The 22978-nt window shown below is 33.2% G+C and overlaps 1 protein-coding gene across 1 annotated transcript; it reads right to left on the bottom strand.

Moving 5' to 3' along the window:
• Positions 1 to 409: 409 nt before the first annotated feature.
• LOC134710434 (uncharacterized) lies at positions 410 to 22647 on the bottom strand. The gene is made up of 5 exons (XM_063570793.1): positions 22377 to 22647; positions 17707 to 17933; positions 15069 to 15267; positions 1851 to 4396; positions 410 to 421 (listed from the first exon to the last, which is right to left on the bottom strand). The coding sequence occupies exons 1-5, from the start codon at positions 22645 to 22647 to the stop codon at positions 410 to 412; spliced, it is 3255 nt and encodes a 1084-aa protein (XP_063426863.1).
• Positions 22648 to 22978: the final 331 nt, after the last annotated feature.

Below are 22978 nucleotides of genomic sequence, written 5' to 3'. Positions count from 1 at the left end.
AAACAAGGTTTAATCGACCATTTTCTACATTTTGAAAATGTCTGTACCCAGTCAAAAATATGACAGTTCTTGTCCGTTCGTTTTTTTTTTGTGTTTTGTAATTTGAATTTGCCATGTGATTATGGACTTTCCGATTTGATTTTCCGCTGAGTTCAGTACTTTTGTGATTTTATTTTTTGCATGACAACATGTACGATAAGTGAACAGTCCAAACAGAAAAGATATCAAAAAAGGCACAAAAGAGGAACGAAAGATACCAAAGGGACAGTCAAAATTGTGTTACAAACTTAATCCCCATGAAAAAACGGAAACATATCAACCAGTATGATAAAAGCAGTCAACATAGTATGTCTATCTTAATCACCACGAAAACAAAGCAAATATGTCAACAGAAGTCGCAATTGTGTCATTATCTCAATCTCTATAAAACAAGCAAATATATCAACAGCAGTCAATTTTGTTTTATAATCTTAATCTCTATATAAACAAGCAAATATGTCAACGCCAGTCAAATTTTTGTTATAGTCTTAATCGTTATATAAAAAGAAAACACTATGCTAATTAAAATAACAAAAAATGTATTCGAATGTTATTTAAAATGCTATTTTCCAAATACATTTCAAAAATTAATAACAGAATGAAGGACATCAAGTTACATACATGTTGTTTTTTCTTTCTCAAAACTGTTTTGACTTAAATCTAAATGTTTTCTTGAATTAATTCATGAATGAAAAAATTCCGTGATATTCGATCAATCATTAACCATCACACACATTCCGGTGTCGTGACCTTGTTAACGTCTTTTTCGAGTACATCTCAAAATTTGCAGTGAAATTGAAATAAAAAATAGAAATAAAGCATAAAACTCTTAAAAGTCTCTTCTGTTTTGCTATTTTGACTTGTGTAGTGGAGTGTCAATTGGCCTTTAATTTGATAACTTATAGTTTCCTTTTGTTGTGAAATTGACTATGTCAGTTGATCCAATACAGGAACGCGATTATGATTAAATACCAATAGATAAAAATTGCCAAATTGAAAAAGAAACTATATGTTTGCTTACATAAAAAGGAATTTTTACGAAATTTATAAATTAATAAACAGTGTACCAAACAAAAGTAACAAACTGCATTTAACCAAAAATTCATACAAAATAAAGACATGAGGCCTATGCCTGACAAGTCTATAAATCCCGATTCCACTGCAAGTGTACCACTATAATTTGTGATATTTGTGTCAGTACGACACTGTATCGAAAAATCTAAATATTTTTTGTAAGTTATAGTATTGGCTAAACCTGTACATGAGATATTTGCAAAACTACTAGTGAGTTCTGTACAATTTAAAGCTGTTATTTCAAGTGTATTTAAATCGTGCCTGGTAAAAATATTTGACCCGTATTGGAAACAAAAACGTATGGCTAAAATACTAATGCAGAGTGAAAGTACCGTGAGGAACGTTTTAAGATTATCTACTATAGCAGAGTGCATTATCAACTTACATAGCAATACAACGAGAATCGAGTTATACAGAAGATCGTACTCAAACGGAATGTATACAAATATACCAAATATTATGAAAGAACCACATACTATTAATTCAAAAATCAAAACCACACGCCAAAAGAAAACTGAAAACCTCATAAATGACAATGCTAACAAAAAAGGTATAGTAATTAAAATGACATATATGCCTCTCGACAGCTGTACTAATTTTATATTATAAGATTCTGCTACTTGTCCAACGATAAAACATTCATTTGTAAATTCCTTTACAATAAATGAGGAAAGAAACATGTATATTGCTACGCCCAAAGACAGTCCCATTAGGAAGAACATGACTAATGCATTTACTATATAATACTTCTCGATGAATTTTCTATCGCTTATATATTCAACTGTATCAAAACTGCTTTGAATTAATCCATTGGCTGAAACGCCATAGTCATTACATAAATAAGGGTTAGCCCCATTCTCTAGCAATGTTTCTATACATCTATGGCTTTCCTCTTTTAAAATTCTTCTCTTTATAAGAGAGTGTAAGGGTGTGTTACCCTCTTTGTCTGGCATGTTTACAAAGTCACGACAAACATCCCTCAAAGCAGTATGTATAGCGATATTAAAACACGTGGTCCTGAAAGCTAATATCGGTGTTTTATTATATTGTCTTCCATTCTCTGGGAATCGATTATTCTCAAGTGAACACTGTCGCCAAGAGCTATGCGTTAGCAATACTTTTGTTGTACTTTCACTCGATATGTAATGTAAAGGTGTTCTATCGAAATCATCACGAATTTTTACCTCAGCTTTATTACGTAGTAGAACAGATAATATATCGATATTATTGTTTATCACTGCTAGATGGACAGCAGTAAGTCCGTTATTGTCAGCTATGCTTACTTTTACTTGGTGAACTTGCTCAAAGTCAAAACATGAATTATCATTTTGGGTCAATTCTTCATGGAACAAAACCTGTACAGCTCGTAAATTATTTAATAATACGGCGTAATGAAGGACTGTCCACCCGCTCTTTGTTTTAGAATCGACATCCTCCGATCCAAGTTTTGATCTCAAACTTTCTAAGTCGTCACATCTGACTGCTTTATGAAGCTCTGTCTGGTTCAAGTCATATTCCAGGATCAAATTAGTTAATTTTTTATTTGAGGCTACCAAAATTGGTATTTTCATTGTAAACCATCTTCTTAAATTTACTTGTGCCCCATTTTCTAATAATAAGCGTACCATTTTGCAACGACCTGATTTGACTGCTATATATACAGGGGTTTCCCCAAATTCGGAAAAGCAGTTAACATCTGCACCAGAACGAATTAATTCTTTAACAATATCTAAGCTACCACCCAGAACAGCAAGAGGGAAAAGAGACTTTACTAAATATTGGTTAATAAAATCTCTACCCAGAATCCATTTACGCTCTAATTTTGTCATCTTGTTCCATGCATACAGAAAAAATTCAAGGCGACCGACGGATACAGTCCAATAAATAAGCGTTCGTCTTCCATAGGTTGCCCATTTAACTCGACTAATGGCATCTGTTTTATCTTTGAATTCTCCATTTAATAAAATATGGAAGAATTTATTATTAAGATATTGACTTCTTTGTTTCCCCTCGGAACTATTCCTAAGTAAAAAAGTAAGTTTTGATTTCATTGTGGAATGTTTATTATCAAAAGTGGTTCCAAATAAACGCACGAAGTTTCTATTTTTTAAAAGGTCGCTCATCAACAAACTAGAAAATCTCCCATTTGATAATTCATCACACAACCTATTAAATAACGGTTCAAGATAGTTTTCATTTAATTCATCTTCCATAATAAGCACAATATTTTCATCAACAATTTCAGGACTGCTTTCATTAGAACGAACTCTAATCCGATCTGTAATAAACGAGATATCACATTCTGATAAAATAACCTTGGGATCAAACGTATAGAAATGGCAACCGACAGTTTCTTCTAGAGCATCGTGAATAAACCGGAAACTTTGACTGTCCTTGGTAAAATAAGATCCTACAGCAGACCAAGCGCTATCCTCAAGTTCTTTTTTAAACATGTGTCTTCGGAGTCCGCATGTTTGCATTATTCTGTTTATTTTCTCATCAAATTCATGTGAATATATGTCAAATATATTGTTACTTAACGAACCATTAAACAACATGCATATAACCAAAATGCAATATAGCTTCTTATTTTCATAACTAATTTTATCAAGTTCCTCACTTAACAGTGATAATGGTTGCCTAAAGAATGCAATTCTTTTTCTGAATCTTTCGTTAGAATTTGAAACTAATTTACAAAGGAGAGGAAATGCATATTTATTTTTACACATTATATCAATCTCTTCTCTGCTAATTTCTAAGTTACTTTTTCTCAGGTGTTTCTTTAATATGTTCCGTTTTTCCCTTTTTGATAGACCATTAGACCCGTGATCTAGATGAATGACAACGCTGTTTAAAATTGTTGATGCATTTTTAAATCTTTTACTGAGTGTTATTTGTAATCTCTCTGTACACAATAATTTGCTTGAACCTAATTTTTTCTTCAAGCAGCTTTGGAGCTTCTCGTCTATTCTTTCCCATTTTCCCAAGAGAGTCGGACTTAAATCATATTTACCAAGAACATCATCAATAAGAAACACTTGTTTCTTATTTGTTTTGTATTTGATTATATCATCTGGGGACTCTACTGGAACAATTTCAAATCCCTCCATTTTAAGTTTTATTGCGATATGTCGGATGGTTGCTGTCTTTCCTAATCCTGAATTAGATGTCACCAAAATACAATTACAATCCTTTACTTTATCATAAACAAGTCTGGTCCCCTTCGTCTCATAAAATATTTCGTCATCTGTTATCCATGTTTTAACCAAATTAGCATTCGCATCTGTAAAGAAAAAAATGAAAACACCACGTAAAGCTTCATAATATGGTAATTACAAATGGCACATAAGAGAGCCGAATGATACAGAAAGGTATGTTCAAGCTCATAATATAAATAAGAAGATATGTCTCCATCCAAGTCACAATGTAAAAGAATAAACAATTATAGGTCAAAGTAAGGCCTTTAACACGAAGACTTGGATCGTACCGAGCAGGAAGCTATGAAGTGCCCCAAAATGACTACAGTGTAAATCAATTCAAACTGAAAACAAGCGGTCTAATCTATATAAAAAAAAACAAGAAACGAGAAACACTTCATCCTCCGACAAAATCATGGCAAAGGAAAAGAGTTAGAGACAAATACAGTACACACAACACCAAAATAGATAACTAAAGACTTGTATGGCCACACTTGGTTTCCTTGAGGGATGAGAGGCTCAACTAAATAGATCAAACGGCAACGACTTGGAAACGAGAACGGACAACTTCACTGATGAAGCAAACAACTTTGACAGGAGAGAAAGCATAAGCTAAACGCCATTGCGGAAAGATATGCAAGAACCAAAGATGCTTAAAGAGTCATCAGTCAAGGTCTGAATGCAGTCGAAGAATTGTTTCAGAGTAGCGCAAATATTTATCTGGTGAGACGCAAGAGAACCATAGCCATGATATAAACCATAGCACAAGTATGGACAGACAGTTTTAGAGAGTAGTTGAGAACAACAAGAAAAAAGTAAATTCACAAAAATACTGAACTCAGAGGAAAATCAATTTGGAAAGTCCATAATCACATGGCAAAATCAAAAAACAAAACGCATCAAAAACGAATGGACAAGAACTGTCATATTCCTGACTTGGTACAGGCATTTTCAAATGTAGAAAATGGTGGAATAAACCTGGTTCTATAGCGCTAACCCTCTCACTTTAATAACAGTCTCATCAAATTCCGTTACATTTACATGATGCGTTAAATAAACAGTCACAATCAATAAAATAGTCAAAATATGGGAACATCAGTCATCATCGTATAACAATTTAACAGGACACAACAACATCTACTATCTACGAACACATGGATTGATTTCAGTGTCTGACGTCAGAAAAATTATATACGTCACATAAAGTCGTTTAATGTGCATACAATAGTTATCAAAAGTACCTGGATTATAAACAATTTTAAATTTTACATAGGCAATGAGCGCAGACAGGGTTAAAAAATCAAAAGTATGTAAGAATAAATTACAGAAATCAAACTAGTCCAAAAGTTATACATAGAATTTATGAGAATCCAAAACTTTTAAAAGGAACAATTTAACAGGACACAAAAACCTATCCACGAACACATGGATCTACTTGAGTGTCCGACGTCAGAAAAATTATATACGTCATATAAATTTGTCGTTCAATGTGCATACAAACAATTTTAAAATTTACATAGGCAATGTACGCATACAGGGTTAAAAAATCAAAAGTATGTAAGAATAAATTACAGAAATAGACCGAGATTCGGCCGAACAACTCAAGAATAGTAATAAAAAGAAAGCGATAAATAAATCGAACTTTATCAAGAATACAAACAACTGCACAAAACACTGTTGGGTTGAGAAAGAACATGGCATCTGCATTTAGTCCGGCGGCTTTGTGAAAAATTGTGCACATCCTGTTACAAGCATGAAATTTGGCATAGACCTTCCTCAACTATTACTCTCTTATTTCAGATAGGGAGGCATTTGAAAAAAATGTCTCACTTCCGGTAAAATTCAAAATGGCGGACGTCATACTTAAACCAGCCCAATATCGAAGGCCAGCGTGTAAAAATGTCCTATTATCATGCTACTATCATAATATTTGGTACAGACCTTTGTGTTTTACTACTTTTTGATAAATTAAATAGATAATATGTCTTCAGAAACCCCACTTCCGGTTAAAATCCAATATGGCGGACATTGTACTTAAATAAGCTTATTTTTAGAGAGGGTAATTGAAATGTGTTTTAACGTATTGCTACTATAATTACATTGTGCATGAACCTTTCTTTTGTGCTTCTGATGGAGACAATGTATAAGACATATGTCTTTAAAACCCTGACTCCCGGAAGTATCGAAAATGGCGGACAGAGAAATATAATTTTTTTATTCAAATTTTCAACTTTTTTCAAAATGTAAAGAAAATGATTTTATTTTGTGCTGGTCATAAAACTTTTGGCTTTAAGTTATCCCCAAAACCACTTATTCTAGCATGTTGTAAATGCTAAGATATAAAGCTGACACTTCCGGTAAAAATATGACATAAATTTCAAAGATGAGTCCTCAATCTATTTCTTCGACGTAGAGTTTTGGATAGATTGATTTAAACAAAATAAAATCACTATAGTACTAAAAAATATTTAAAATTACTACTATTTGTCCAAGAAAACATGTTTATTCACAGTCACCACCACATACACACAAGGCAGTGCACGGGAGACCCGATTTTACACATGAAAAATAACCGCGGTATCTTTTCTTACATCCATAATGTACAGGCTTCTGAAAAAATTATGAGGTCTCAGAAAGAGTTTTTTTTAAAAGGGACCCTTTTTGTCCCTTCGCAATCCATTAGTGACAAGACTAGATAGCATAAGAGTCAATCCAAAGCTCGTCTCACTAAACACCTGTATTAGTATATTACACGTTTTACATGCTTGTAAAGACTAGAGCAAGTCGTGGGAATAGCCTCACTTAAAATGAGTTTTCACTTTCGTGCAAAAGTTGACTTTCTTGCTTCGTTAATCATGTTAGATCTAATAAGTTAGTGCGATCTTTCAGTACAACCCCGGCGATTTAGGCTGATCAATCATCATTCTTTATGTTAAAGTCACATCTTCAAATACCATCAATGTCTCCCACGCAGTCTTTTCTTCCTTTTCAAGCAAAGAGAGAACAGTATCACAACCCGTCATAAGGTATGGGTTAGAAATAAAAGTGTGTGATCACTCATTGCCTACTGCATTTGAAAGGCCATTGATAGATATTAGTCCAAAGATTTTTGCCTCCCCAAATACAATCCATAGTTCGTCTGCCCCTATGTCACGGAATAGCGAAAAATTATTGACAGCATCATCAGTGACTGTTAATCATGACTTGTTAAAGTGCGTGTTTCACTGCATCAGACACATGCACCAAGATTTAAGGGTCAGTCTCTTTATGTGAACATGGTGCTACACTTAAAATACATCACGTGGTGAATAAGATAGAATATTCTGAGCATTTGTTGCTACAACTACCATACTCATCAAAGACTTCATCCACTCTTGTAACAGTCTCAAGGTATTTTATTAAGGTAAGGACATAATACCCAATCATCTTACTCGTTAGGAAACACCTTGAAACTGTAACAACAGTGGATGTAGTGTTGGATGTGAACATAGACAATACTAGTACTGGTAGTTTGAAAGCTGCTAAAAGAAGCAAGGGCAACATTTAGGGGAAAGGGAATACACAGACGAACCCAGGATTAAAAACATCCTCAAAATTGGGAAAGTTGTCTGAGAGCTGACGACAGTAAGAAAGAACTTTTAAGTTTTCATTCACAGAAGCTTGCTCAATACAATTTTGAGTACAAGGTAGTTGAAGCAACAAATGCTCAGGATGTTCAGTGTTATCCACCACTTGATGATGTTTCAAGTTTAGCACCATGTTTACACGAAGAGACTGACACTACAATCAAGATAGATGTGTCTGATGCAGTGAAACATAGACTTAACTGAGTCATGACTCAAACAGTCGATACTAATGTCATTGCTGTTTCGCTATTCCGTGACATTGGGGCAGACAAACTTTGGTTTGCATTTGGAAGGGGAAAAGTATAAGATATATATCAATCAATGACCTTTCAAATGCACTAGGCACTAAAAGATAACACGTTTGCTGGAAAAGGAACTGCGTTGGTGACATTAATGGAGTTTGAAGATGTGACTATAGCATTTAGAATGATGATTGACCAGCCAACATCACCATATGGATTTGATGTTTAATGTCATTGAAAACGATACGTGGTTTTGTTGGAAGATAAAAAAAACCAGACTAGGTTAACAAGGCAAGAAAATTTGTGTTTTTGCAGAATTTATGGATGTGAGAAACAATACCACAGTCTTTGTAAATGTTGGAAATCAGCTCTCCGATTGTGAATTGCGGCCTACTGAGTATGCTGATTGGGTATTATGTCCTAACCTAAATAAAATACCTTGAAACTGAAATACGAGTGGATGAAGTCTTGGATGCGTATGGTAGTTATAGCAACAAATGGTCAGGATATTCTATCTTATCCACCACGTAATGTATTTCAAGTTCAGCAACAAGTTCACATTTAGAGGCAGACACTAAAATCATGGTGCCTGTGTCTGATGCAGTGAAACACGCACTTAAACGAGTCATGATTCGAACAGTCGTTAATGATGATGCTGTCACTACTGTTTCGCTATTCCGTGACATAGGGGTAGAAGAACTATGGATTGTGTTTGGGAGGGCAAAAGACTTTGGGTTAATATCTATCAATGGCCTTTCAAATGCACTAGGCAATGAGTGATCTGAGTGATCTGAAACACTTATTGTTATCCATGTCTTTACCTGTTGTGATATGGTTCTCCCTTTGCTTGAAAGGGGGCAAAAGACTTTGTTGGAGACATTGATTGCATTTGAAGATGTGACTTTAACAAAAAGAATGATGATTAATCAGACTAAATCACCGGGGTTTTACTGTAAGATCGCACAAACTTAACAGATGGGTATAACATTGTTAACGAAGCAAGAAAATAACTATTTTGGCAACAGGGACGGCTTTTTGAGGCTATTCCCTCAACTTGGTCTAGTCTTTTCCAGCATGTAAATCATGCAATATACTTAGGTAAGTGTTAAGGAAGACGAGCTTGGGATTGGCTCGTATGCTACTCACTCCCGGCAGGGACAAAGAGGATGACTTTTGAAAAACTCTTTTTGAGGCCTCATCATTTTGTCAAAAGCTTATACATTGTGGATGGAAGAAAGGATACCGCGGTCATTTTTAGTGTGGAAAATCGGGTATCCCGTGCACTGCGATGTGTGCATGTCATGGTGACTGTGAATAAACATGTATTCTTGGCCAAAAAGTAATAATTTAAAATAATTTTTAGTACTATAGTGATTTTTTTCTTAATCAATCTATCCAAAACTCTACATCGAAGAAATAGATTGAGGACTCATCTTTGAAATTTACGTCATATTTTAAGTGTCAACGTTATATCTAAATATTTACAACATGCTAGAATAAGTGGTTTTGAGGATAACTTTAAGCTAAAAGTTGAATGACCAGCACAAAATGAAATCATTTTCTTTACATTTTGAAAAAAATGAAAATTTGAATAAAAAATGGATATTTCTATGTCTGCCATTTTGGATATAACCGGAAGAAAGGGTTTTTAAGACATATGTCCTATGCATTGTACCCACCAGAAACACCAAAGAAAGGTTCAAACACAATGTAATGCTAGTAGCAATACGTTAAAACACATTTCAACTACCCTCCCTAAAAATAAGCTTATTTAAGTAAAATGTCAGCCATATTGGATTTTAACCGGAAGTTGGGTTTCTGAAGACATTTTATCTATTTAATTTATCCAAAAGTATTAAAAAACAAAGGTCTGTACCAAATATTATGATAGCAGCATGATAATAACACATTTTTACACGCTAGCCTTCGATATTGGGCTGATTTAAGTATGACGTCCGCCATTTTGGATTTTACCGGAAGTGAGATATTTTTTTCAAATGCCTCCCTATCTGAAATAAAAGAGTAATAGATGAGGAAGGCCTATGCCAAATTTCATGCTTGTAACAGGATGTGCACAATTCATCTGAAATATGCTTGAAGCCGCCGGACTAATTGTAGTAAGGAAGAAATAGAAAAGTACTAGTATCTGCATAAAACATCCTCAGACAAAAAAGAGAGACAACATTAGAATATTTCCAAAGAAAAACAACCGACGATAGAATTGAAACAAAGGAACCAACATGGAAGGAAGATTTTGAGGTGGTAAAGAAGGCAAGAACAAGATCAGTACATGGGTATAGTAGTGTACCATACAAATTTATAAGAAATGCTGAAAGATACTTGGAAAACTATGGCAGCTATTCCGAACACTATGGAAAAAAGAAACCATTCATGAAAGCTGACAGAGGGCAGAAGGTTGTTTTTGATACCATGGGGAAAAGATTCAAAAGACTTTTCAAAGTTAAGGACAATCTCACGAATGAAAATATCACGTACAGGAAAAAATCTACTTCTCTGTATTGGCGAACAGGATGACGAAATGTATGGTAGAGAATAGCTACATCGATACATCAATGCAAAAAGGAGGCATTGCAGGTTTTTCAGGATGTGTAGCACATACTAGTGTTCTTAGCCAACCTAAACACATGGCGAAGACAGGAAAGAAGAATATGGCAGTAGTATGGTTAGACCTGGCAAACGCATATGGATCAGTACCACACAAAGCGATAGAGATGGCAATGGGTCATTACCATATTCCAGCACACATCAAGAAGATACGGTAATCCAAAAGTATTTTATTGGATAACAGGTGCGATTTACTGTAAATAACAAGACAACAGCATAGAAGAAGTTAAAGAAAGGAATAGGTACAGATTGTACCATCTCACCGACACTTTTTATTATGAGAATGAATATCATCATGATCGCAACAGAAAGAGAAACAAGAGGTCCAAAGACAGATTCAGGGATTTTTCTACCACCAACAAGAGGGTTCATGGATGACCTTACAGTAACAACGTCATCCCATATTCAAGCAAGATGAATACTGTTAGCACGGGAAGAGGTAGACAACAACGAAGTTACAGCTTAATACACAAGAGAACGAAATAGCAACAATATTAGATAACCCTATAAAGTGCCATGCAAAAATGGTTTGATGATACCCTTAAAGACACTACCAATGTGAAGACAGTGCAAACACAGGTTGAAAAATGGCTTCACAGGGTAGATAAGAGTGGATTACCTGGGAAGTTTATGGCATGGATATACCAACATGAGTTGTTAACAAAACTGACATGGCTATTCATTATCAATAAAATGACAGCAACAACAGTCGAATGCCATAGAAAAAAAGACAAAACAGTCACCTCAGAAGATAGCTTGGAGTACCACTCAGTTTTAAAGCCATAGCTTGCCTTTAAAATACACCATCACAACTCCAGCTACCTTTAACATCAACTTTGGAGGAATAAAAGGTATCAAATAAATGGTCAGAGAGAACTGCAGTAAATCAAGCAGAAAGTATTTTTCATCACAAAGACATAACATTAGTACTTGTAGACAATGCTTAGGAATGACACATTACCAATAGAGGTCAAAGGCAACACCAAAAAGAGAAGAACATAATGGTGCAGTCAGAAATAAGATAAGTAGAAGAAGAACAAAGAAGGGCAAATGCATTATAGCTTAGCCGCCGTCAAAGAGAACGGATGAAATGGAACTTGCCAGAAAGAAAGATCACATGGGCATAGCTATGGAGGATGGAACCATACAGAATTTCATTCATGCTTACGTGAGTCTACGATACACTTCCTTCCCCGTCAAACTTACACCAGTGGGGAATTATAGGAAAACCAAGCTGCAAGTTATGTGGTGAAAAAGGCACAAAGGCACACATATATAAAAAATTTAACAGACATAAATTCATATTACATTAAAAAGATAAAAATTCTTTTCCAAGTTGAAATGTTTACTAGATGAGATAATACTTGAAAACCAACATTTAGCTTTTTTTTTTTTTAAATATACATGTTTTGAGCTTGTAACTAAATAGAAAACTCAATTAGCATAGTTAGAAGGATAGCTTCAGAAACATATGTATGTGTGTGCTCAGATAGAATGTAATAGTGATATCCGTAAAATAATTCATTTGATTCATTGTATGATTTTTTTAATATTATTAGAATTTACTATTTTGCTTTTTGTCTAAACAATAGTACTTGGGACAGGGGAGATAATTAGTGTTGATTATCTCCCCTACACATGGAAACAAACTCACTTAAGTAAATTTCATTATTATATTTAGAACAGGAAAGGTATATCTTGAAGAATAATAACTTGCCCATGCACCTAAAAGAGAAGCATATAAGGACTCGAGTATATAAATAGTGTGGTGCACAGTGTATAGAACCAAAAGAAATTTTGAAAAACATAGCAAATAATATTTATTTTTACAATATACAATGTGTTTGTTGTGCAAACATTAAAGGTAGTGAAATAGCCATAATGATGACATCTATTAATTTATAATATACGAGCTTAGTAGAAATGCCATGCTATATTTATATCTTTTCTATTTTAAGTATCATATTATTGTAAACAGCATTTATAAGAAAATTATTACTGTATTTATATAATATAAGTTGATTGGCATATGATATCTATACCTTTTGTATTTTGATATTTCCTGGGCTTTTTTCTATATCACTAATTTGATTTTAAGCATTATACACAGATGATGACAGAAAAATGCAACATAACAAACAAAAAAACAAACAAAAAAGACAATATACATGTATCAAAATAACATTTCTCTTTGGCTAAGGGAAGCAACTCATATTGATATGTTACATACACTTTCATATGAAAAACATCCACTTTCATTTATGATATATTCTGAAATTGATTTGATATTAATATTCGAAACAATTTGTGCAAACAGCAGCTAGTACTGAACACATACCGAAAAATTTTATGCATACTTTAATTGAATTCATCATCTAAATTAGTTTTGCTCTTGATTTTAAGGGAAGCAATTCCAGCTTAAAATGTCTTCTAATTATACATATTTATATTACAGATCTATTTTAAATGAGAATTTCACAATTAACATATTAAAACCACCACTTATGCAATGATGTGAAAGAACAAACACTAAAAAAGAGAGAAATATTTTTATAAAAACTTAAAACAATCTCAGATCTCAGAATGAATAATCGAGTTCATATATATTCTTTGTATGTTTATAATCTTGTATGAATGTTGTTAGTGCTTCATAAGCCTCTAAAGGCTGGCTGATATGGTATACTATTGCTAATGTATTGAAATGTAATTGTAATTTCATGTATATTGTATCAGGTTGCACTTTAAATAAAATAAAATCTCTAAGGTTGCTCTGACACAGGGAAGATATCGATGGCGGCACGACAAGGGCCGGAGACATCTTGCAGAGATCCTTGATATTGAAAGATTGAAAAAGAGACCGTCATTCACAAAAGAGGCAAAGCAGGTCAGAGAGGGAGATACTGGTCCTGCAACAAAGTCAAAACAGCACCTCATCTTGGACAAAGACAGGGAATGGAATATGAGGGCTGACATTGGCAAGAAGCTTATGTTTCCAGAATGCGTACAGACAACTCTACACCTAGGCATTGTAGGCGTCAAAGATGAAGTTGTAATAAAACTTACAATTCCTTTTGAAGAGAAGTGAAAATGCATACCAGCGAATGAAGGATAAGTACACAGAGCTGATGACAACAGGTAGAGAGAGAGGGTAGAAAACCAAGCGCTGATGAGTAGAGGTTAGGTCACCTCTACTGACCCGCCAACCGGAGGGTGTAATGGTACAAGGTCGAAACATCTGGTGTTGGTTGAAACTTTCTGAAGACACCAAAGCACCTACAGAGAGCGACATAGATTCAGAATTGAGAGAAGATGAGCATTCAAGAGCATGTGACAGCAGAAAAAGCAGAATACCACTCTATGCATATAACTAACATCAACACTTTTTTACATCTTTTATTAACCCTTTTGTGTCGGGATGCTTTAATTGTGTATCAATAACATGAGAATGAAATTAGTTAAGAATTTAATGCAGGATTTCTGCTTTTGTATTTTCATGCTGACTTAAGCACATTTCATAGGAAGCGAGGAACTAAAATGTGCAAACGATCGCATTTACAACCTGCATATAAATCTGGTTTTAAAATGTTAAAAAGTTAAGATTGAATTCTCATGATAGTTATTTTTCGAAAGTGTGAATATATTTTAAATTTGTAAGACAATACTTGTTCATGTTCTATGAACATTTAAAACCCTCGGCTTTAAATATTTTATGGGCATATTCCAACTGCAGATCAGTGATTGCCGATAACTTATTCTGTCATATTTGTTTTTTGTGATTGTTTTATTATTTATAAGGCCGTTAGTTTTCTCAATTAAACTATAACATATTTTTCTTGTCGTGGCCTTTTATAGCCAACTATACGGTATTGGTTTTTCTCTTTATCGAAGGTTGTACAGTTGCCTATAATCGCTTACATCTACTTCCTTTGAACTTTGGAGAATAGTTGTCAAATGGCAATCATATCACAACACCTTTTTTTATATGGAAGTACTTGTATACATTTCTATGTCATTGAACTGTTGAGAAACAACATCTTTTTCTATTTTTTGTAAGAAAGTTATATTTAAACTCAGATTCTGTAAAATATGTATCATTCTGACAGGCAGTTTGGTTTCTTCATAATTTAATAGACTAAGATAAGGGTATCGACCATTGATCTTGCATGAATCTTCTCGAGAAGATTGTCTTTGCGATCCTGTATCAGATTTTCCACGATCCTATTATAATATTGTAAACTCGTGGTTTTGATAAAATGTAAACTTACCTGCAATATTTTTCGGAAGATTTCCTTCTCTGTAATACGAGAAATCACTTTCTATCTGTTCTTTTTCCTTTTCGTATTCTATTTTCAGTTGCTCTATCTCTGCGATGGCTAATATTTTTGCTTGTTCTCCATCAAGATCGTAATTTAAGATTTCAGTGACCTCAAGGGGAAATTGACCTTTATTTAAAGATGTCAATGCCTAAAGAAGAGTATACAAGTAACTAATGCAGATCGTATTTCTGAAGGAACTTATATTTAAACATTTTATTAAATAGACGTAAATGGCCGTGCGGCATCTTCGCTAACCAAGAGTTACGATCCAATCCCGCTCTCTTCACCCTTGGCGGATTGAGCCAACATTTGTTATAACAATGTTGCGCCATCCAGGGTTTCCGCTGGCGGTTGCCATTTTCGGAATTTCCGAAAAAATAATAATTGTGGCGATAAAAATTCGTCATTTGCGAAAACATTTGGCGAAAGAAATATATATAACGATTTATTTTCTTCAATCTTGTTTATTTACTTTTTTTTCAAGTTTCTCGGACTTTACCCGATCAGCCAATACTCGGCATTCACCTTGACCTCATTAAGTTTTGGACAGAAAATCAATAATCAGCTGATTGCATTATATAGCTATCGACAACAAAGGACTAATAAAAAAAGGTGTTGATTGAATTGTTTGACAAAATGTTATGGTTAAATGGCTTCCTCTAAATGTCACATACAGAATTTATTTACCGCTTTGCGACGCACGTGTTTGAAGCAAACTTTTGACGTCTCCTCTCCTAAAGATAGTTTAGAAAAGAAAGCTGTTATTGTGACGAAAAATTTTCGCAGGGCAGAAAAATCTCCGTTTTAAAACTTTAATTATCCTTTGACTTTAATATAGGTAATTGAATAGGGAGACGACTTTAAAGTCGTTTGAGTGACACACGTGTTTCAAGCATAGTTTTACGTCTCAACTTTTTCATTTAAGATGGTCAAGAAAGAAAACTGTCGTTTTGAAGAAATCTATCCAAAAGGTTTGGAACAACCCCTAGAATGAGAGTAACCATTCAATGTAATGACTACACATAAAATGAGGGATCAATTTCATGTGATAAAAGCTTTTGTTTTATTGTAAAAAAAAACACTTCTAAGTACAAAAGGGCACATTAGTATTTTTCTTTAAAGAAACTTTCACAACGAACTATACTGGTATTATATCATCAAAACATGTCCATTAATTTTGTTTTATTCCAGGACTTATATCTTCTTTATTATTAAAATTATAGTGGCCCCTTTATTTAGAAAAGTTGTTTAACATACAATGAATATTTTTTCCCTTTTAAGTTAAAAAATTACCGTTGTTTTTAAGAAAATGTTTGGTGTTTATTCTTTAATGTAGACTCTTAAAAAAAAGTTTGAGAGATTAATCAGACACAATTGGTCAAAATCATCTTATTTAAGAGAAAAGAGGGCGAAAAATTTAATCATGTTACTGGGCGAAAAAATAATAAAGTGGCGAAAAATATATATTGTGTTGGCGAAAGCGATGGCAAAAAATTTAATTAACCAAGGCGAAACCATGTCAATCTATCGGAAGAAAAAAATCACGCCCATTCCGAATACATTATTCTTGACCAATGGTAGCACTTAAACTCTTCAATTTTGAGGTAAAAACACGGTAGTATCTGGATTTTACGCACTTGGTAAAGCCGGAAATGAAAATATACGTCAACACTCATGCATTTGTGCATGAAACATACACAGGAATCTCTATTAGCTGATTAAAAACATTCAAGTTGTCACTAAATATTGTCGTATGTTTAAGTATGTATAAACTTGTTGCACAATAAACACGTGGTAATTGTTTTCAAACACTTTCTACATTTACACGGGATCATATTATAGGTGTTTTTTGATTGCATGCAGCGAGTTTTGACTGCAACCAATAAAAATCCTTATCTTGTGTCTCCGAAATTTTATCTCAATCCGCCAAGAGTGTAGAGAACGGGAGTGGATGGTAACCCTTGGCTAGCGAAGATGGCCGTACGGCGACTAATAGTTGTTAATACTGTGCCATTTGGTATCTTGTGAAGAGTTGTCTCTTTGACAATCATACGACATCTTCTTTTTTATAGTGTATGTATAAATATCACAAGACATTAGGCTTACTCAGATATTGTACTATTCTTCATTAGCATGTTTAGGTTGTCGTGTTTATAAGGAAAACTTCCAATCTTTAATGTCATGTTTACATGTGTCGCCAAGCTCTATATCGTATCGAAATAGAATGATCCCCAGTAAATCTAGAAGCTATAATATGTGTCGCTAACGTGTAACATTGTGTATCTTCAACAATGTACAATCTCCAACAGTATAGACTGTAGATCAATCCGGAGATTAATCCCTGAATACAATATTTTTTTTTTAATCTTGTATTCCTGATACGTTTTATCTGGTTACAATGTCTCTCTTTAAACCATGTAACTCAGAATGCCAATGATGAATAAACCCTGTCCTTTAAGTGCTGAATTATAAGGAGAAGAGTGACAATTTTGGTTGCTTGACCTATTTTTATATCCGTCTTCTGGTCGTTTTTTTCTTTACAAAGTTTAAAACAAAACTCGGATTTGGATTTTTTTTTACAACATACCTTTTCAACGCGAGTCCATTTGTCTGTGAATTCATTATTATCCATAGTAGTAACTGTCGCATGGGCCATCTGATTTCTGTAACACTTAAGTGTAGCCAAGTCCGCTCCGGGTAACGTATCATTCGGATGTGGAAGTTGGTCCCATCCATTAGAGGGTGTTATAAGACCTCCTAGATTACGCAGGAGACATATGATCATTGTCAGATCAAAGTCCTTCGAAGAGGTAGCTGGAACAAAACAAAGAAGAAAGAAAAGTAGAATGGTCAATTTCGTCTGAATCATTTCACAGATGCGTGATTTTCAAAACGTTTGTCAATCTTTACAAAATAACACAGTATTGAACAATTATATGTTTTTTATACTTTGAAGAAGTTACAAAAGAGGGACGAAAGATACCAGAGTTGCAGTCAAACTCATAAATTGAAAATAAACTGAAAACGCCATTGCTAAAAATGAAAAAGACAAACAACCAAATTGAAGCAGTAGGTCGTATTCTGCAACCAAATTTTGCTGAAAACTGCAACATTACAAACTTTCCAGTATTTGCTTATATTAAAAAAAATGACATACAAAGTCGATTCCTACAGTCACTGTAAAAATTGTCAAGGTCTCATAAATCAATAAAGCCCAGGTATTTGGTTAAAACTTGAAATACTTTTAAAAAAAATGTCAATCGTCAGAATTCTAACTGTTTTTGTGGCCATCGACAATAAGTCTTTTTAATATATATGTATATGAAAGATTAAACAATTTAGTGCTAATCAAGATGATCAGATTCAAAATGTAGTCTGTTAACAGACCCGCAACAGCGTATACCTATATGCACGTGATGTAAATAAGAGAAAAAACTTTTATAGATAAAGGCAACAGTAGCATACCAGTGTTAAAAGTCATAAATCGATCGAGAGAAAAAAATCCGGATTACAAAATAAACCCGAGGGGAAAACATCAACTAGAAGAGTGAACAAAGAAACATCAGGAACACCGAAGTATAACAACAAGGAATTCGAACGCACATATAAACGAGCTCTTTATGATAAATGCAATACTCCTGATTTGGTACAGGACATTCAAGTTAATAAATGATAGAAGTTGCACCTGGATTAATGGCATGCCAAACCTCCCGCTTTATGACAATATTAAAAAAATATCGCCACAACACTACGTGACAGAAATACAACAAAAACACAGACACATAAAACATACACTAATCTATCAATGTACTGTGAAAGAACTGGATTCCACATATTAAAGTTAGTCTCTGATGAGTGTTTACCTGGGAATATTCGCAAAAAAAAAACCCACCAGAAACATTGCATATTAAATTCTAAAGAATATGGTATGTTTCTTCCAAAAAAGTGTTTAATCTGAAAATTATATAGAATTTAAATTTCTTAATGCGTAGAACGCAGTACTAGTGATAAACACCTAAATTGTTAAAGGTTCCACTAAAGTCAAAGTATAGGACTTTTTTTTAAATTTACACAGTGTGTATATGTTAAGTATGTTTAAATCAACATATGTTCCCTTTGTTTATGACTTTATTCATTATAGGTTGAAAAATACAGGCAAAGTTCAGATGTTTATGAAGTGTCCTATATTTTGACTTTAGTGAAACCTTCAGGTTCATCATAACAAATATGGCCGTATTTTTACCTCAACAACTACTCGGTTTACAGACTTACCTGCGCAGTTTGGAAAGTTTAAAGGCCTGCCAACCACTAGATATGTTTTGCATATTAGAAGGATAAAATCGATTTTGAATTTTGATGGGCAGGTTTTTTTCCCTTCCTGCAGAAGATGTAAAAATAAACAAACACCTGAGTTGCATTTGATACGGTCCACTCAGTTCCTACCTTTAACTCACCTATAGACAAGTAGATTGTCCACAGAGATGGGTTCGATTACTTTCAATGTAATTGTTAAAATTACAATTGCTTTGTCATTTGTATGATTAAATTAAATTAATGATTAAATCATTTCTGAAAGTGTCTGATTAAATTAATGATTACATTAGCAAAGTTATCATGATTACATCTGATTACAATGAATTAAAAAAAACCATTTTGAATGATATTAATGAATTAACATTTGATACAACTAAAGCACTTTTAGAAAGGATTCTGATTTATACATTTATATATTAGAAAATGTAACTTCAAACTTCATCTATTTAATAAACCACAAAAGTTCACTACATTCATACATGAACATTGTGTCACTGGTTATGACCCATTACACGTTATATTCATTGATCTCTGAATTATTTTGACTTCAATTGAATATGGCATTATAAAGAGTTTGCTGTTTGTCTTCTGACCTCTTCGAGACTTTATATGTATTTCAAGGTGCAGTTTATGGAAGTTAAAATATGGATGAAATAAAGTTACCAGTTAAAAACTATGTAAAATTTTAATAGAATTGTTTAATCATATTGTAAACAAAATACAAGTCCTATAAAGCATTGCATTTTACATGTCCAGTTTAAGAAAATACAAAAATTTGCTTATCTTGAACAAGATATTTGTCCAACTTTTAATTTAGTTTGTGCTAATTAGATAAATTTTCACATGTCTGATTAATCTTTTATCATATACATTGTCCTACAGCTATACTCGATTGGAAATTGCAATAAAAACAAACCTTACTTGGTTTCCTACCTGTCAATTTAAAGTTGACAAAAATCACAATATTACCATAAGATCATAATTCAGGATTAAAGAAAAGTATAACAATACTTATTTTCAAATATTTAAATATATATATATATATATATATATGTACATCTTCAATTGTGAATATATGTACAAAATCTTTTACTAAGGCTCTTCTTCGGCTATACATGATGACTTTTCAATACTGTAACAGTTTATTTTTTACTGAAGTATGCAAACCAATTAACATGCTTTATAAAGTAAACCAAACTATCTTAACGTGTCAAATATTTATTAAATAAGAACAATAAAATTTATCATTTATTTTTTTCCAATGTAATCAGAATGTAATAAAAAAAAAATTGCAAGTCTGATTGTCCATGCCAATCAATGACACTCAATACAATTCAAACCAGTTGTTACCTGAGAGGGATCATCTCAAAGTTGTTCCCCAACTTAATTAATTGTTACACCTTTTATATATCTCGTGAATGCCAGGCCTAAAAACTTTCCAAACTTTACAGGATTTGTACACAGAGTAGTTTTTGATGTGAAAATACGGCCATATTTGTTCATTTGATATGATGAACCTTAATAGAAAATGAGGATTTTGTGGTAAATAAAAGTATGATTTTTGTAGAAACATAGATCACTTCTTGATCTATGGTACGGGAATATCTCGCTACATTGAAGACCTGTTGGTGACCTTCTGCTGTTGTTTTCTTATTTGGTCGGGTTGTTGTCTCTTTGACACATTCCCCATATCCATTCTCATTTTTATTTAATTTCCAAGGAATCTTGTGCTGAGTCACTTAAGTGCACCCTAGAAGATGTACTTGAATTGGTCCATATTTATAATTGGTATAACCAATACCTTAATTTATAAACCTTCATTAAGGAAATCATTGCACGCACTGCATGCAATAATCCTCTAATTATCAAGCACCTAATTGTCATATATGAGAGAACAAGGGGAAAGTCTGTGGATTTTCTATAAAAAATGCCATATGTTTAAGCATTGAATCAACATGTACATAATCAAAGTGAAAGCTTCTTATTATAATTATATGGGATTGTAAACGCTTTGATAATGTGCACATTTTAAAAATGAAGCGCTAAAACGCTTTATACAAATTGTTCTTTGGCCAACGCTTTTAAACCCACAATAAAAAAGTTATTAGACACATTCTATTCTTAAATTCATATGAAATATCAACTTAAAAAAATAATGATACATATGCTTTATATAGCTAAATGGATAGTTTCCATTGTAAAACTTATTTACATACACATCTTTGCTGTAGAAGATTCGTTAAATTGTCCATATTTTAAAGAAGTTTACTTTTTTTAATTGTCGCCGAAACATTTTCGGTATGCAAATGCATGACCTTAGCGTGACCCATCTCGTAAAAATCCGGTGGTCGCAATACGCATGGATTTGTCATTGAAATAAACTATTATCTTATGCTAAACACATGATCAATATCCATGCTTCTTTGTTGGTTGTTTACTGTAAGTGACAATCGGGAAACTACGGCTTCAAAATACGACAATTGATTATCTGCTATATTTTCACATCGAAAAAAGTGAGAGAGAAAAACGATTTTTTAATATTACAAAATGGTTATTAAATATTGATAAATCGATTTTTTATCATTATAAAATGCTGTCATTTTTTAATATTAATAAATGAATATTTAATATTAAAAGATATTTTATTTATATCATAAAAACTTTTTTAATTTGACTTTTCTGTGTGTGGCTATTTGACAAGAATCTGATTTGACCTTCTATAAGTGACGAATTGATCAGGTGCTGATTTCACTTGTTCCTCGATAAAATTGGCGCGTATCTGAAAACAGACTGAATACACAAGTTTTAAATAGTTATTAAATACCAGAACTATAATTTAATACGCCAGACGTGCGTTCCGTCTACAAAAGACTCATCAGTGCCGCTCATATCAAAATGGTTAGTTATAATACTATAGGCTCTATTATTTTTATATGTATTTACCATTTGTTCCAACAGGCATCGGAGGGAGATAGGGTATCCATACCGTTCCTGGGACACCCCTTAATAAATTCAATTGGACAGCATTGATCCGTTTCGACTTGTTTAAATTGATAATGACAGATACATTTCTGTTAATAGCTTGAGCTAAGTGTGCTGGCGGAAATACTCCATCAAAGAATCTCCTGGCAACTTCTAGGGATACCTTAAAGTTCAGCAATAAAAATCGGGTAAAATTTCTCTCTTCTTCTGAAAGTTGTGAAATTGAAGCCATTATCAATCTTAAGGAACGACAGCGATCCGACGAACTTGGTCACTAACGCACTGCATCGTCTCTGCTAGCACCTATTAGAAGTAAGATAGAAGTTAAAAAATATAAATAAATTTGTATAAAATTCTTTTTTTTTTTTTTAGATAAAATTTACCCTCGATTTTTTGTTGGGTTCGTGTTGCTCAATTTATAGTTTTCTATGTTGTGTTTATTGTACTATAATTGTCTGCTGGTCTTTTTCTTTTTAGCCATTGGGTTGCCAGTTTATTTTCGGAGTTTGAATGTCAATATGGTATCTTTCTCTTCTATCTTAAGTATAGAAAAGCTGTTTTGA

Source organism: Mytilus trossulus, chromosome 3 (assembly GCF_036588685.1).
Source record: "Mytilus trossulus isolate FHL-02 chromosome 3, PNRI_Mtr1.1.1.hap1, whole genome shotgun sequence".
Taxonomy (NCBI): domain Eukaryota; kingdom Metazoa; phylum Mollusca; class Bivalvia; order Mytilida; family Mytilidae; genus Mytilus; species Mytilus trossulus.
The sequence above is the reverse complement of the archived record's forward strand: the minus strand, read 5'-3'. Positions and strand labels throughout refer to the sequence as shown.

Excerpts from the sequence above, each read along its gene's own strand:
- LOC134710434 (XM_063570793.1), bottom strand. The coding sequence starts at position 22,647 with ATGGCTTCAATTTCACAACTTTCAGAAGAAGAGAGAAATTTTACCCGA. Across the intron at positions 17,934-22,376 it reads GATGCCTGTTGGAACAAATG|CTACCTCTTCGAAGGACTTT; the intron begins GTAAATACATAT and ends GTTTTGTTCCAG. Across the intron at positions 15,268-17,706 it reads AATGGACTCGCGTTGAAAAG|GCATTGACATCTTTAAATAA; the intron begins GTATGTTGTAAA and ends ACTCTTCTTTAG.